Source organism: Aulostomus chinensis, chromosome 12, assembly GCF_037954235.1.
Source record: "Aulostomus chinensis isolate RoL2024-O1b breed Wild chromosome 12, RoL_Achi_v1.0, whole genome shotgun sequence".
Taxonomy (NCBI): domain Eukaryota; kingdom Metazoa; phylum Chordata; class Actinopteri; order Syngnathiformes; family Aulostomidae; genus Aulostomus; species Aulostomus chinensis.
This window is the reverse complement of record NC_141331.1, coordinates 4,885,836-4,901,799: the sequence shown is the minus strand read 5'-3', so window position 1 is coordinate 4,901,799 and position 15,964 is coordinate 4,885,836. Positions and strand designations below refer to the sequence as shown.

Here is a 15,964-nt window from a genome sequence, read left to right as displayed (position 1 = left end):
GGTGAGGACTAGAGAGGAGGAAAAATGGAGAGAAGGTGGGGACGGAGGGAGATGAAACTGCTCAGTAATCAGTGAGGGCCGTGGTGAGGGGGGGGGCTATGTGGAGGCGGGCCGAAGGTGCCTCCTGTAATCCGATACGTGCGCGCGCATACCGGCGTGCACGCGCACGGAGAGACGTTGGAGAGGGGGGGGGGGGTGTGTGTGTGGTGGTGGGGCGGGGGGGGGGGGTGAGTGAGCAGTCCTGCTGGCTGTCACAAACCCGCCGGAGATCGGAAGGGAAGGAGGGAAGCGCACAGCCGCCGCGGAGCAACTGCTGGGAGAGAGAGAGAGAGACAGAGAGAGAGAGAGAGGGAGAGAGAGAGAGGGAGGGAGGTGGAGCAGGCAGAGAGAGGAGCGTGTTCAAGTGAAGAAACTCTCACAGTTGGTAGGAGGAGAGCGGAGAGGAGAGAGGCTGCGCGCTGACTTCCTCCCGATCCCTATTTTTTCTTTTACGCACGCGAGAGCCGCCTGGTCCTGAAGACCTTCTCCTGCTTGATTTTTTTTTTTTTTTTTAATTTTTGAGGGGGTCTTTTTTTGTTTTGTTTTTATTTTGGGGTTCTTCCCCCCCTCAAGAACGGACTATAACCTGCCCGGTGTCTTCAGTGGAAACCCATGGGGACTCAACACAGATGCGTCTGACTGCCTCTGTTCAGTAAAGGAGCCACAGAGGGGACGGACAGCCGGGGATGCGGTGATTCTCTCCCCAGGAGGAGGAGGAGAGGAACCACCAACACCCCCCCCTTTTTATATTTATTGTTTTTCATTTATTTTTTTGTTTTGTTTTTAACTTTCATCAGGTTTTCAAACTTTTATGAGCAGATGTTGGTCCCCGATGGCTTCAACCAGTGTTTCAGTCTGTTCCGGTCTGTTTAGGTGCGCGTGAGACCGCCACCGGGTCCTTTGATGTTCGGAGCAGAAATCTGAAGGGATTTCGTAAATTACTTAGATTATTGTCACCCCCCCCCCCCCCCCCCTCAACGAGAGAGGGAGCGGTGTCACACACGGGACCTCACTGGCGTTGTTGTGGATTTTTTTTAATTAATTTATTTTTTTGGACAACCCCCCCCCCCTAAAAAAGAGTTGGATCAAGGAGGGACTCGGTGTGTGTGTGTGTGTGTGTGTGTTTGGAGAGGAGGACATCTGATTTCTCCTCAACAGAAAACAAGCAGAGAGGAGAGGAGGGAGAAGGCGCTTGTCACCCAACCCGAGGGAGAAGATGGATTTAATAACATGGTTTTGTGGATGTTTACTGGCGCTTCTTTTGCCCTCAGCGGTCAGAGGAGAGGAAGGAGGTGAGTTTGACACATTTGCTTTAAAAAAAAAAAAACCCAGACCCCAGCCGGAGTCACATGGAGGTGTCAAACGGAACGCAAAGCACTCCTTTTGCTTGCTTTGTTCTTCTCAAACAGAAAACTTCCAGTAATCTAGAAGCTGAAACTGGCCTCAGGTGAGAGGAAGGCGCTTCCCTGTCAGTTTATGTTCGCTTATTTAGTTTTTTTATTCATTTAGTTTTGCCAGACAAAAATCACGGCGCGTCTCGCGGTCGCACCCCCCCCCCCCCTTAAAAAAAAGAGCGTCTTTTGCCGCGGACAAGTCATTTGTTAATGAACGCGGCGCTGTGACTGATTAGATCAACGTTCGGTGGTGGAGATGTCACCCGGTCCTCGAACCCCCTTAGCCTCCTCCGGGCTGGCGGGTGGAGGGAGAGAGCCGGCAGTTTTAAAGAGTGGAAGCAGTTGAGCGTCGTTCCGTGGTGTCAAATTAAATAAAAAATCCCCCCCCCCCCCCAAAAAAAAAACATCACAATCCTTTTACACACATTTGACAGGTTCAGCAGGGCTGTGCAGCACCGGCACGCTCTCTTTCTCTCTCTCTCTCTCTCTCTCTCTCTCTCTCTCTCTCCTCCGCCGGTGTCCCTCCATCAGAGAAGCCTCCTTAACTGATGAATGTGGCTCTCCTATTGATTTTTGTCTTCTTGAGGGGGAGCAACCTGAAACCCAGCGTGTTAACCTAACATGCTGCCGGTTAGTGTCTGCGGCTCAATCGAGGAGTGTCCCCGGGGAGAGCGCTTCAGTCGTGACGAGCGTCCCTGTGACGGTCCGGACGGCGTGAATGCGTGCTGCTCCGCGGCGGTTAGACTCACCGTTACGCGCGTGATTTCGCCCACGATGTGGAGTTGAACGATAGTTTTTGAAATGATGTTTTCTTGTATGTCAAAGTGCCAAAAGAGAGGGGGGGGGTTGAATCTGACCTGAGCCACGGAGGTGCGACTCTAACCGGCTTCCCTGTGCAGCCCAGCCTCCTCTCCATGTATTTCTCCGGCGGTGTGTCCCACCGTACCAGAAACCACACAGAAAACACACGCACAACAGAAGACGCAGGCTCGGCGTCTGATCTCCAGGAACCACGGCTGTCTAACGCGTTTATCTCCTGCGCGTAATCAAGCAAGCCGAGCCGTTACGCGCGGGGAGGACGCGAGTCTTTAATCTGGATGAAACAAACTTCCCTTGTGGTGGAATCCTTTTGCTATGCGGCCACAAGCGTGTGTGTGTGTGGGTGTGTGCGTGCGTGCGTGTGTGTGTGTTTTTTATGAGACGTTTTGAGTGGAAGTTAAAAAAAAAAAACGACAAAAAACAAAACCATGACTACTGGTTTCACAAACCAACTCTTAAGGAAAGATAAAGAGAAGCTACACCGCATGCGATTGCGGTTCTTGAGAGGCAGAACCGTGGAGGGAGGTGTCCGGGCTGTCACCACAAGCTCTTCCAATACCTGCAAAAGTCACTCTGCTGGACGGTTTGCCCCCCCCCCCCCCCCCCCGAAATACAGATTTGTTTGCACGTAATTAAAACAAGACAAACAAGGGAATTGGGGAGGTTTTTTTTTGTTTTTTAAATGTTGAGGGGGAAGTTTGCTGCATTCTAGCGATTTAGGCTTAATTAAACGTGTCAGCAGTGGCTTTTTGTAGGTCTCATGACTGGGAGAGAGGGGCCTGCCTGCCAAATGTTCTAGAGCAACACTCCTAACACAGTTGAGGCTTTCTTAGCGTCTTTTGTCTCAGGGAACTGAAGCTTTCTTTGTTGACCGAAATATCAAAGTAATTTTAGGCCGTTTGGAACACATCAGGAACTACAAATTTACTCAAGTTATCGCCATCTGCAGACTGCAAGTACGCGTAATTGGAGTGGTTGTTCTGCCTGACTGCCCCCTCCAGTGAGAATGATTCATGCTCATTTCTAAAGTAAGAAGTCAGAAGGCGACACAACTGTGCTGCTCAGGGTGGCCGGACAAAGTGTTTGACTTCAGCGCGGCGGATCAGATTCGCCTTCTGTCAAACAAGCAGCACCACACATTTTTCCAAACTCAGCCTCCTGCTTGACCACTGCCAGCTTCCCTAAAAATACGAACCCACAATCCTGTCTCAGAGAAACTCACAAACATCCTATTTTGTTGTCAAGATATGAGGCCTATTTTTTTTTTTCCAAGAGTGTTGACAAAATATATCGGCATTCTTCTCTCTGTCTTTCTTTTTTTTCCTCTTGTCCTTCTGGAAACTCCCTTAAACTCCAGTGGAAATCTCTGGGCTGGTACTTTGAAAAACCACTGGGACAGACACTCACACATGCTCGGCAATATTGGAGCTTCCTCAGCAGTAAACTTTTTACAAATGCTTCTGTTCTGCTGTCTCTCGAGATGCCAGCAAGGAAAGCAGAAGATGTATATTTAGAGAGAGAGGGAGAGGGGAGGGATGGAAGTGTACAGGGCGGAGGAAGTAACAGAGGCAGGCTGAGGGAAGCTGCAAAAAAAAAAAAAAAAAAACGAAGTGAACGAAACGGAAGAATGATTTTTAGCCTCGCTGTTTGATCCTGTTTCTTCATTCCGTTTGATCACAGCTGTGCCTGGAAGGGAGATAAACGGACATAATTGGCCACTCAAGACTCGCTGTCTGCCTCTGTAGTGTCTCTGCTGAAATATGCTTGATGATGAAACAGGATGGAGGTGCAGCACAGTGAGAGAGGGAAGCTCCTGGTGGGGGTGAATGTATGCACCAACACTGGTTGATGTGCCACTTTGTTGTTGTTGTTTTTTCAACCAATAGCCAATGTGACCGCAATGGTGGGAGATAACTTCTGTTTTTGTTTTTTTTTAATCACCTTGGGGGTTCAAATGAACAAAGTATAATTTGAATGATTGTGTTAGTCCGGCTAAAACCAGACTGGAGTTTATTTCTCACACGTGGATTAGCCTGTGGTCATGAATCATGTTGCCGCAGGCGTGCGTCATCATGGCGGGGGTGAACAGACGAGGACACAAACCTCACTAGGTTTCAACTTATGGAGGTTTTTTTTTTTAACTTTCTCCTTTTGATTGTCAATAAGTCAATAAAGAAGTGGCTTGAATGTGATGGAAAAAGTTGGCCGGGGGGGGGGGGGGGGATCTGATTGCAACCAGCAGTAAGAGGGCATACTGCCGCCTATTGGTCTGGAGGTGAACATGCTGCAGCGTGTAAATCAATCCTCCCCCCTCATATATTGGGATAATAGCAGTGATCAAATGCTGATGGAGCTGCTGCTAAAAGCTGGACTGCAATAGTGCATGTAAACCAGCTGAGTGGATTACATTGATTAATTATGCAAATTCATTTATTTAATGCAGTTGTACAAGCCAGCAGCATGTTTTTAATATCACCAAGTTGAGATAAAGCACAAGTGAAGAATCAAAAGTCTGTTATTCTCCCAGGCTTCAGCTTCATGTCTAACACGACTGGGTGCTGGTTCCCCCCGTGGGGCTCCCTTGTTTTAATTAAATGTTACACCGGTCTGGGTCACGATGCTCTGTGAGCTTCGACTGGCCGTCAATAACACAAACCATCCGTGTCACCATGTCACACAATGGGGTTACATCCTGTTTTAGCTGGCTACATAATGAACTGACTCTGCCTCCCTCGTTCTGTGTGCTTGCCCCGCCTGTTATTATTATTGGGATATATTGCAGATATTTAATATGAACTAAACAGTATATATATATATATATATAATATCTATATATATATATATATATATATATATATATATATTTATTTTTTTGCATTTCCCGTGGATAAATGCATTTACATACGGATTGACAGTTCATGACTGCTGGAACCAGATGAGTAGATTAAAAAAGAAGAATAAGACTTGATGAAGACTCAGCGCTAGCAGCGGTGTCATGTTGCAGCTGAAGACGGAGCAACTGGTGACCCTGAAATTAGCTCATCATCCATGTTCATCTGCGCTCTCCCCTCTTTCTTTCTCACATCTTAGCCGTCATGCGCGCGTCAACCTGCCCGGCGATTAACCGCCTCCGAGCGCGCGAAATCCCAACGAAAACCAGTTTATCTCGATGCTCGACGGCAGGATTCACGCGGGAAGGAGTAGAAAACAAGAAGCGCACAGAGCGAGAGAGCATTGAAGTTCAAAAAAAAGAAAGGGAGAGAGAGAGAGCGAGGGAACGAGAGAAGGAAGAGAGGGAGGGCTGAGAGCGTGAGAGGGCTTTAGTGAAATAAGAGGGAAGCAGTGTGAAGCAGTAGCTGAGTGGAGCCACCTGCAGTAAACCAACCCAGATTTATTCCTCTGCTGTGTCAAGCGCAGGAGGTGAAGCAGTACTACCAGACTGTAGTACAGGCAAAACAGTACTGCGTCCTGTGTGTCAATCAGACTGGGTGGGACGTATTTAATCCCTTGATTCCTGTACGTGGACATGAATTTCCCATTTTCGTGACACTCATCATGACTGATGCAAAAGGAACTCGCCGTTTAAAAAAAAAAAGGCAATGTTGTGGTGGAATTTGTTGTTGTTGTTGTTGTTGCAAAACTTTGTTGTGTGTTATATCCACTGACACCTTGAAATTACATGCACTGTTGAAAAATGAGGATTTATGATAGGTCTTGTTAAGTTTAGGCACACAAAAAAAAGTACGTGGGGTTAGGGTTTGAAAAATATTGTGGTTTTCAGTTAAAGTTGGGAAACGCAGGGCTTCAAAGGTGATTCACGTGGGACTTGAACACCCGTCTCCTCACAGTTACGCTGTATTTAGGATGAAAACACGCTGGGTTGAGGCCGGGGAAACGTTGCTTCGGAGCCGCTGCGCATGGTGCGAACAGGAAAGTTTGGCGTTTGTTGGACGCCAGAGACGCCTGGTGTGGATTTCCCTGGATTCTTAACTGCGGCGGCCACCACCTCGACCCAGGGATGAGGTGGTGGCACAAAATTTAAAGTTGGAGCTGAGTGTCACAGACAAAGGGAGACACGGAATGTCACGGCGCAGCGGTGAAACTGGGCCATGAGGAGATCCCTTGACGCGTCGGCTGTAGAAAACTGGGTGTCATTAAGAAGAGTAGCAGTTTGATTAGAACGTCTGTCAGGGCCTCCGTTTTTAAATTCGGTGGTCCAGTCGGCGGCAGCCGGCGCTTCGGTGGAGCCGTCGTGTCGGAGCAGTGAAGGAATTCTATGTCTTCTTGGAGGGATTCAGACGGTTATTTATCCCTCTTTTTTGGGGTTTTGTTTTTGTTTTGTGTTGTTGTTGTTTTTGAAGGCACATCCGCAGAAAATAAATTCCCGAGAAGTTCCTGGGAATAAAAAAAAAATCATCGCTCGCAGGCTTTTCATCCAATCATGAGAATAGTGGCGCCCTGACGAGAGGGTGGCCGGCCCGCCAACATCAACCACCTGATTTGTGGTGAACAAACAAGCATTAAGCCAATTAACCTTCAGCGCGTTCTCTCTCTTTGTCTGCCTCCCTCTCTTCAGTCCAAAAAAGGAAAGGACAATTAGCGTGTCCAGCAGGATGTTCTAATTACAGTTATCATGTCATTAGTAAACTGTGAGTATTCCAGTGTCTTCATTGGCCGTTGGTAATGACTGGAGTAATTAGAGAGGATGGGGGGGGGGGGGGCAGGTGTGAGTGTTTCTGTGGTTGTTTACTAGTCAATGTCCCCATAGGGATGGGAAGACCACAGACATGCTCTTTGTATTTGCCTGTTTTCATGTACTTTTGTAGTACTTCAACACACTCACTTGTGTGTGTTGAAGTACTACAAAAGTACATGAAAACAGTGTGTGTGTGTGTGTGTGCGCGCGCGCCCGTGCCCGTTAAGCCTTATGTGTCCTCACAGGCGTCTCTCCAGAGCAGCGCCGTGCAAGGCCACAGGTTGTTTTCCTTTTTGTTTTTGTTTTTTCTCTTCCTCTTCACGCTGAATCATCTTGTTGTTTTCCTCTTTCCACGCCACTTCACCTCTCCTTTAATAGCGCTCTCTGTCTCTTTCTCCACACCTCCCTCCGTCAGTGTTTTCCCTCGCTCCGATTAAGAAACCTCCCTCACCTTCTTTTCACCCCTCTCTGCTACGGTGGGAAATCTCTTTACTGTCTCAGCCACTCACGGCTTTCTGACTGTCTGTCTTTTCTCTCGTACTCTGCCAATCTGTGTTTTCTCATCCTTCTTCTCCGGGGCTGGAAGAGCGCAAGGCCTTGAAATCCATTCATACTGTATAGCTCGTTAGAAGGACTCCATTCATGCACGTCTGAACACAGGGATGAAGGGCATCTCCTGAGATTCTGGTACTCTTTTTTTCTCCTTTCTGTTTTGTTATTGGCACGATTGCATAAAGGAACACACCCGACTCAGGATGAGTGAAAATGGGTAAACAGTTGTAAAGAGGGAAGTTTTGTTTTTTTGTTTTTTTTGTTTTGTGGTTTTCACACAGTTGATCATTTCAAACTAAAACCTGATGAAGAGACCAGAATCTGGATGGCGTTCAGGAAAAACAAAAAAAAACAACAACAACACAATTGCGTTGACAGCGAGGCTGATACCTTTTGAAAAGTTTCGCCAATTCTTTTGATTTTTTTTTTCGGTCCGTACCACAACAAAAACACACTTTTTTTCTTTCTTTTTTTTTAACGGTTAAAACAAACCCAAACGCACACGAATGATTTCAAAGGTTTCAAATTGCGCAACATTTTGAAGAAATTTAGACAAAATTGATCTTTTAATGACCGAAAACAAAACACAAAAGAAGAACAACAACAACAGCCCAGATGTAACCGTAAGGACTTTTTGTGGAACCGAATTGCTTCAGTGCTGTTGCGTAAGGAGCGAGTCAGTACCCAGGACGTAAATCTCCGAGATGAATCTCATTTCTTATGTTGTAAAACTCTTTTCAGTGTGGGAGGAGGACCAAAGTTGAAACAGACAAATTAAATTACACCCCGCTGTGGTAAACTGGTTTGTATTTTGCTTGTTATGAAACTGTTTTGAGTTTGTGAAAAACACCAAGGAGGTGCAAACACCAGATTTCTGTGTCATGTTTGATAATTAAAAGTATCATTCAGTAACCGCCATCGGCGTCGAGGTGTGTCGAACGTGTCAGAGGTGCTCAGACCCAGCGTTCCAGGGTTTGTTTGTTTTTGGTGCCCCCGAAGTTTCCCAGTTATAAACTTTAAAAAAATCCAACTTTAAAGTGAAGCTGTCCCCTTCGTCTAGTAATTAACCTGACCGTTAGATGATGATCCATCCCTGACGAATTCATTTGGACTGAAACGTTGAAAAAAAATAAAATAAATAAATCTTGAAAGATCTTGTGGGATTTTTGTTAATAACTTCTGATAAAACATCAGACCCCCCCCAAAAAAAAGAAAGCAGATGTTTCCCTCAGTGTTCACTAAAACCTTCAGTCCTCCACCCCTGGAGACGATACACTGATGAAGTCAAAAAGACAAACAAAAGCTGAGACCTTAAGCTTCCGTGTAAAGTGACTTCCCTTTGCCCTGCTGTTCACTAAATATTGAGGAAAGAGGAGTCAATAAACCCCTAAGAGGACGTGAAGGTCGCCTCAGGGCTCAAAAGCAGAACGAACCACATGTTGCATCAGGTGCAAGAGGTCGATCCGTTCTCCTCTTTCGCCGTTGCGTCCGTCTGTCTTCCTCTTCTTCATACTCATCTCCTTCAATTATTTTTGTCCGTCTTTTTCCACTCCTCTACTCCTTCTCTTTCTCTCGAAAGCCTCGTAGATCAGGTCGTTTGCCCTGAAGTTGCGAAACTTGTTTTTAATGTCAGTTCTCATCTTCATTTTTCATAACTCTCTCCATTTTCCCATCACTTTCTCTCTCTCTCTCTCTCTCTCTCTCGCACACACACACACACACACACACACACACACACACACACACACACACACACACACTCTCAGTTCTCCCAGTACTTTTCCTCTGTGGAGTAATGCGACGCACCTGGAGGAAAGCACAACCCCACCTGTTTGTTCGTGTGCGTTTCAGTTGTATTTTCTGTGCAGGGAGGTTTTCTGAGCTGCTGACTTTCTCCTTTCTGATGATGAGACACAGATGTTCTGGCATTACTCCGTCTTTTTCTGCCCGTTTCTCCCTTTCTTTCTCCCTCAGTCCATTCTCGAGGTTTCCCAGGTTTCGATGACTAAAAATCTCCTTGGGGTTGCTCCAAAGAAGACATTTCAGCCTGTTATTTTCAGTGTTTCTCATATTCCCAGAGCCACACAAAAGCCTCTCACAACAAACGTGTCTGTATTTCTACGGTTTAAGGTACTGAGGCCAGAAGCATTTTGCAAGTGCTTTGTAACACCAGAGCCAAACGGATCCACTGAAAATGCATTAGGAATAGTAAAAAATGCATAACAATCAATTGTGTGTGTGTGTGTGTGTGTGTGTGTGTGTTTTTCCTGCCTCAGGCTCTGATGCAAATGGTCAGAGTTTATTGATTGTTAAATTCAGGGATCTGTGTCCAACAAGGTTAAGGAAATGAGACTCTGTTTTATTGTTGCGTGCGACGGCGGTGAATAATAAACTGATCTGATAGCCTCACTCTTAACGATGACTTTGGTCCGGCACATTAGCAGAGCGCTTGCAGATGAGCAAATCGATAGCGACAGGCTGAAAAGTGTCTCTTTAGCTAAGAAACAAGCTGGGAAAATTTGCATTTGGGGCCAACAAACAAGGATCCAGTTTTGTTTTGCGAAGCAATTCCGGCAGGAAGAATGTGTGTTTGTGTGTGTGTGTGTGTGTGTGTGTGTGTGTGTGGTTTAGAGTTTGTGCATTTGTGGGCGCATGCAGGAAAAAAGTTGCTGAAAAAGGTGTTATCAAGAAGTAATACTAAATGTGTCAGAGAGCCATAAATAATGCAGTGACCTGTCTTCTATTCCTGCTTGACTGCTTAGCACCATTTACCACTGCTTATCCTGTGCAAGTGTGTGTGTGTGTGTGTGTGTGTGTGTGTGTGTGTGTGTGTGTGTGTGTGTGTGTGTGTGTGTGTGTGTGTGTGTGTGTGGTCTGAATTCAGTGTTGTCTGAACCGGAGGGGGATATAAGCCACGTTCAGCAGTTGTGTTTGTGTGTTTGTTGTGACTATGAGGTCTAAATACAGCCTCTCCCTGAAGAACACACATGCTGATGTGGTGGGGAGGAGAGCTGCAAAGAGGAGGGGAGACTTTTCATCTTCAGCGGGGGACAAACAAACCGAGGCACAGCAAATGTTTTGATGTGGTAGTTGCGTTCACGCTTATGCTGATATTGTCTTAAAAAAGTGCCGATTCATCAGAGAAGTAGGAGACGGTGTAAAGCTGATGATGAAACATTCGGCTGGGCGAGAACATCAATGCAGCCGTATGTTGTGATGATTATGATACCGTATGTGCTCCGGGAGAGGATCCCTCAAACACACCCTCAGTAGTTGCCTGTCAGGCACTTGCAGATGGCCGCTATCGCTGGCAGCGTGATCAAGTGCTCGAAGCACTAGAAGAGGTGGTAGCCTCAGCCATAACCACCAACGGACAACGCCGCCCCAAGACCATCACCTTCATCATCACCACAGCCTAGATCGGTGACTGGCCTCCTTTCCCAGCAGCAGACTTGGAGCTGAGAGTGGATCTGGTGAAGCAGCCCCGCTTTCCAGAGCGAAGCACCCCCAGCCACACCGCGCCCAGACATGGTCATCTACTCCAAATCCACCAAGATGGCGATCGTGGCAGAGCTCACTGTACCCTAGGAGGAGTGCAGGGACGAAACCCAAGAGCGGAAACATGCAAAGTAGCAGGGGTGGACAGAGCAGTGCAGGGGCGATGGATCGACACCCCAGGGTGAGCCCATCAGGGCCGGATGCTGAGGGTTTGCAGCCCGGTCACTATGCAGACTCCTGGCCAAGCTTGGGATCATGGGCCTGGCTAAGAAGAGGGCCATCAAATTAACTGTGGACGCTGCAGAGAGAGCCTCTAGGTGTCTGGCCTAGGGTTAGGGTTAGCCAAGAGGCTATACTACAGGCTGGGGGCCGATCACCCCTGGTGGGGTCGCCTGGGCAATGGTGTATGATAATCGAAAAGACCCAAAACACCTGCTGAACCCAGGTAACATCCAGCGCATCCCCAGGATGTCATCTAGACGTATGGATATACAAGCGTCAGCATCAGCGTCATCGCCACGTCATGGCAACCGCATCTAATATGATAAATAACATTGTACAATCTTGAAACTTTGCAAATGTTGTTCTGATACGCTGGAATGAGCTGTAATGTGTTGTACTTATTGTCAGAACACCCAGGTGCTACACGGCAAGTCGTATTTTCAGCTTTATTTTGAAATTTTCAGCCACTTAACGTAGAGTCGCCCTACATCTCTTGTATAACAACAAAAGATCCTGGTAAAATCGCATTGCAGCACGTTGCTCGTACACATAACTAATGGAACAAGAGTGAAAGGATGATTCTACAACAACTCTGTTCTCATTTTGTAGGTTGGTACAACACTTTTAAGAGTGGTAACATTTGATCTGGTTTGCCTGGATCATGGGAACGTTGAGAGGGAAAGGATCACTTAAGACTCCCTCTTGTCTCCTCGTCTTCCTCTTTTCTCGAATCCCCATTGTGTTGTTTTGCCTCAGATCTCCTCCTCCTGCTCTCTCTTTGACAGTCTCTCACTTTTATCTGTTTGGTGATTCTTGACATGAACTCAGCCTCTTTCTTAACTCAGCATCTTCTCTTTTCTTACACACACACACACACACACACACACACGCTCAGATGTTGCAGGTCAGGATGTGTTGAATACTAATTAGTACTGTTGTACGTTTACCGTTGGCAACTGTACTTTACACCTCGTTCTGTCTCCCAAGGACGGTTCACTCCTCCCGTGTGTTGGTAACGGCCTCACCAGCTCCACGTTACGGTGAACTCAGCATACTCGAATGTTGTACATGTACTCATAATTGAACCTCCGCCCCGTTTGTATTTGATGTGTGTGTGTGTGTGTGTGTGTGTTCAGAGATTGATAGACCCTTGAAGTAGAGCAGACACAATACTGCACACACAAACAGCGTCTGCCTCTCTCTCGCCGCGACCTTATTTATCAGACACGCCGTGTTATCAGCTGCAGGCTTGAGGTGAACACTGCCAAAAACAAAGTCTTGCCAGGTGTATTGGTCTATTTTCTGGTCCCCCCCCCCCCCCCAAAAAAACCCCTCATTTTACTGCACGTCAAGATGGAATTTTTGTACATTTTGCTCGTCCTTTGTTGACAGATGATCTTTTTTTTTGTTTTTTTTTTGGTTTTTGCTCATAAGTAAAACAATCTACCAATGCAGAATGCAAAATTTACTTGAGAAGGATTGATGTCTTTTAACATCTGACTGAGACGATACTTGTCAGACAACCCTGTTTTAAGTCTTTTATTAATTATTAGGATTTTTTTAAAACTACAAAGTCGGCACGCTGGTGACAAAAGGCCGTGCTTTACATGCTGACGTATCAAGACCACAGCAATTGGAGGAGGCATTTGCTTGATCGAAGCCTGTGCTGTTGTTGACTTCCTCAGCTGAAAGTTGCAGGTTGCCAGCTTAGTTTACTTCGAAATGTAATGATAGATCTCGTGTTCATTTTGTGTACCGCTTTTAGATGCAGTCCAGGGTTTTGTGAGGCCAGTTTCAGAGTCCAAGATGATGTGAAGGATGTTAATTTAGAGGCTCCCATTTGTGCTAAGCCCAGTTTTCATTTTGGCTCAATATTTAGAAGTCGACTGGTAGGATTTGGTGTTTGTTCCCAACTGGCAAGAATGGTCTTGTGTCAAAAAGAGCAAACAATCTTTACAATAAAGTGCCACGTTAATTCACAAATATTGCCAGTGCATGAATCAGCGGCTAAGTATCCTGATAGTATTGAATATAAGCCCTGGAAAATTGACGAAATAGACTTCGAAAGACTCCCCCCCCCCCCCCCAACGGCAAGTTAACAAGCGGTTGGTGACAGTCGTGAGGAAAAAAAACTGAGAATGTTGAAACAGGAAGACATTTCACCGACACATTCTCCATAAAAATGAAACATCTTCTTAATAAAAGCATATTAATTGCTTGGATTGTGCATGTGTTGACATGATTGAGGCTAAAAAAAAAAAAAAAAAAAATCTGTTGCAGATTTGAAGTGAAGAGACTAATCCTGGGACTAAATCCAACCAAACCGCTTTTGTTCTGCCCAGTTGAAGAGAGTAAAGTATGCGTCATGGGTCCCGTGAGTAATATGTGCAGTAATTAATCGATCAGCCTGGATGTTTCCCTCCTGCCTTGCCTCCATGTATTCCTTGTGCTGAAAGTGTTTTTGAACTGCTGTGATATTCTTGTGTAGTTGAAGACTAATCCAGGTGGTGCTGGGATGAAATGCGCCTGGCCGGGTTACGCAGGCCTTGTAACTCTACTCCTGTGTTACTATATGTCACCAGGGAGATAGGAAACAGATAGGAGGAGACAGACACGACTAGCTGGCCCCTAACAGGAAGGAGCACGGAGGTGATGGAGGGGTAGAGACACGGAGAGGTGACGGCTAATTGTTTACAGACAGTGTGAGGTAGACACCAGGTAGAGAGGCCAAACCATCAATCACCCTGAGTGCTGCGTGCTGAGATGTGACCTCCACTTTCATCTCTCACTGCTAACTCTTCAGGGCAGGGCTCTCTAAAGTGGCCTGTGGAACGGGAAAATAAATCCTCCACTCAAGCAGTTTTCTTGGTTTCGTAAAGTAAAACACAAAATCCCCAATTATTGATTATTTTTTGATGATTTGATCAGGTGACACTCGGAGCTGGTCACGCACTTTTGATGGCCCAAGTTGAGAACTAATTTCACATGTTACAGGACATTTGCATCCTCCTGGTTCTTATTTTTCAAAATACAAGTTACATTTTGACCTGTAAAGTACTTTAAAAGTACCTCACAACAATAAATGTATATGATATATTCCCGTAAAATCTATTTTCATTGTAAAACTTGTATCTTAGTGGCATTTTGCTTTTTTACACACAAACACACACACACACACACACACACACACACACACACACACACACACACACACACACACACACACACACACACCTTAAGTTTAAGTTTTGGCTCTCCAGGGGAAAAAAGTGTGTTCATTCCTGCATAAGTGAATCAGTCCATGTGCATGAATGTCCTCTTTATTTTAGCTTCAGTTTAGTTTTATACGAACTGAATTTGAAGATGGCGTCCGACAAAGTGTTTATGTCATGCGTGCATGTGCTAATGTTTGCTTGTGTACCTCCTCCAAGAGTTGGTTTACAGTAGCCGATCTATTAATAGCATTAAAACATGCTGTGTTCTGCTGAGTAGTTTGACTTGGCGATGTCACCCCACTCAGCAAAGCAGCAGTAAATAAAATGTCCCGGGACAGCAGGCTGGATGGTAGGAGCTACACAGGCTCTGCACAGACTGACACGTTTAGCCGTGGTCGAAACACAAATGCCAGCAGTCAGGAGTTTGATCGTAAGGTTGTTTACTCCAGAACAAGCGGCATCATGAGCTTATTACAAGTGTTGCTCAACATGTGTCTGAATGCTGCCAAAATTCTGCTGCTGTTTTTATTTACTTTGGTTCTGGGAACACCAAACGGAACCTTAAAAAAGCAAACCATTCAATACCAAACCCAAGATTCAGCCTGCACATGTGAACTGCACTGCGGTCACATGTTTTATATACAGATATATGTATGTATATAACAAGACTGGTGAAGTGTATTTCTGCAGTTTCCAAGGGTGGGACGACTCTCATATTCCCAGTTCGATACGATGACACTTCACCACAGGACCACACTGAACAATCACGTGGCTGTTTGGACCATAGTTGGCCTTTTGTTCTAACAGATTATTCATCAGATACCATGTCAAAGAGATCATCTTTTTTTAGCGTGAGATTTCCAGTATACACAAACACATAGAGTCAGAACGGAATAACGCCGCGGAGCGGCGGGCGGTTATTTTGAGATGATGAGGAGCAAATAAAAACAACGACCTTTGTTCCGGAGTCTCTGCTGCAGGATGGTGGCTCGCGCCGTGCGGTTACACTGGAACGGCTCGCACTTAACAAAGATCGTATTCATTGCCACCCTGATGTTTAACTTACAACTTTCTTAAACGCTGATGAAGTTCTGCTGGGATGGACTGTCTGTGCAGTCCATCAAATGCAGCGGCCTGCAGCGGGGACAAAGCGACCATTGATGTCATACAGTAGGGTTGTGTGTATCAGGCGTGTTGTGCCGTTGGGTGTCACCAATATATCTGAGTTATCGGGGTGCATCTGCAGCGGTGAAAGGGTGCCATTGTGTGTGACACGACACAGACGTATGACCGCTGACAAGTGGATCTGCTCTTTGACAATAAGTGTGGCATCTGGAGGACTCATTGGTGTGTGTGTGTGTGTGTGTGTGTGTGTGTGTGTGTGTGGTGTGTGTGTGTGTGTGTGTGTGTTCAGGGGGAGGGATGTCAGTTAAGCATAGCCAGAATAGAGTCTTTGTAAATCATGATGTTGCGACCTTTGACACCGCATCCACATGTACACACACACACACACTTCTTTGTTGCTCATA

At 46.1% G+C, this 15,964-nt stretch overlaps 1 protein-coding gene across 2 annotated transcripts in view; it reads left to right on the top strand.

Moving 5' to 3' along the window:
• Positions 1 to 344: 344 nt before the first annotated feature.
• Positions 345 to 15,964, top strand: part of LOC147251806 (neuropilin-2-like) — a 111,790-nt gene continuing 96,170 nt past the window's right edge. The window contains exon 1 of one of the 2 annotated variants that reach the window (XM_086219739.1): positions 345 to 1,331. In XM_086219739.1, the coding sequence (XP_086075865.1) occupies positions 1,256 to 1,331 (76 nt within the window). In that variant the 5' untranslated portion in view covers positions 345 to 1,255. The remainder of the gene's footprint in view (positions 1,332 to 15,964) is intronic. The other variant, XM_086219738.1, reaches the window with a different exon arrangement.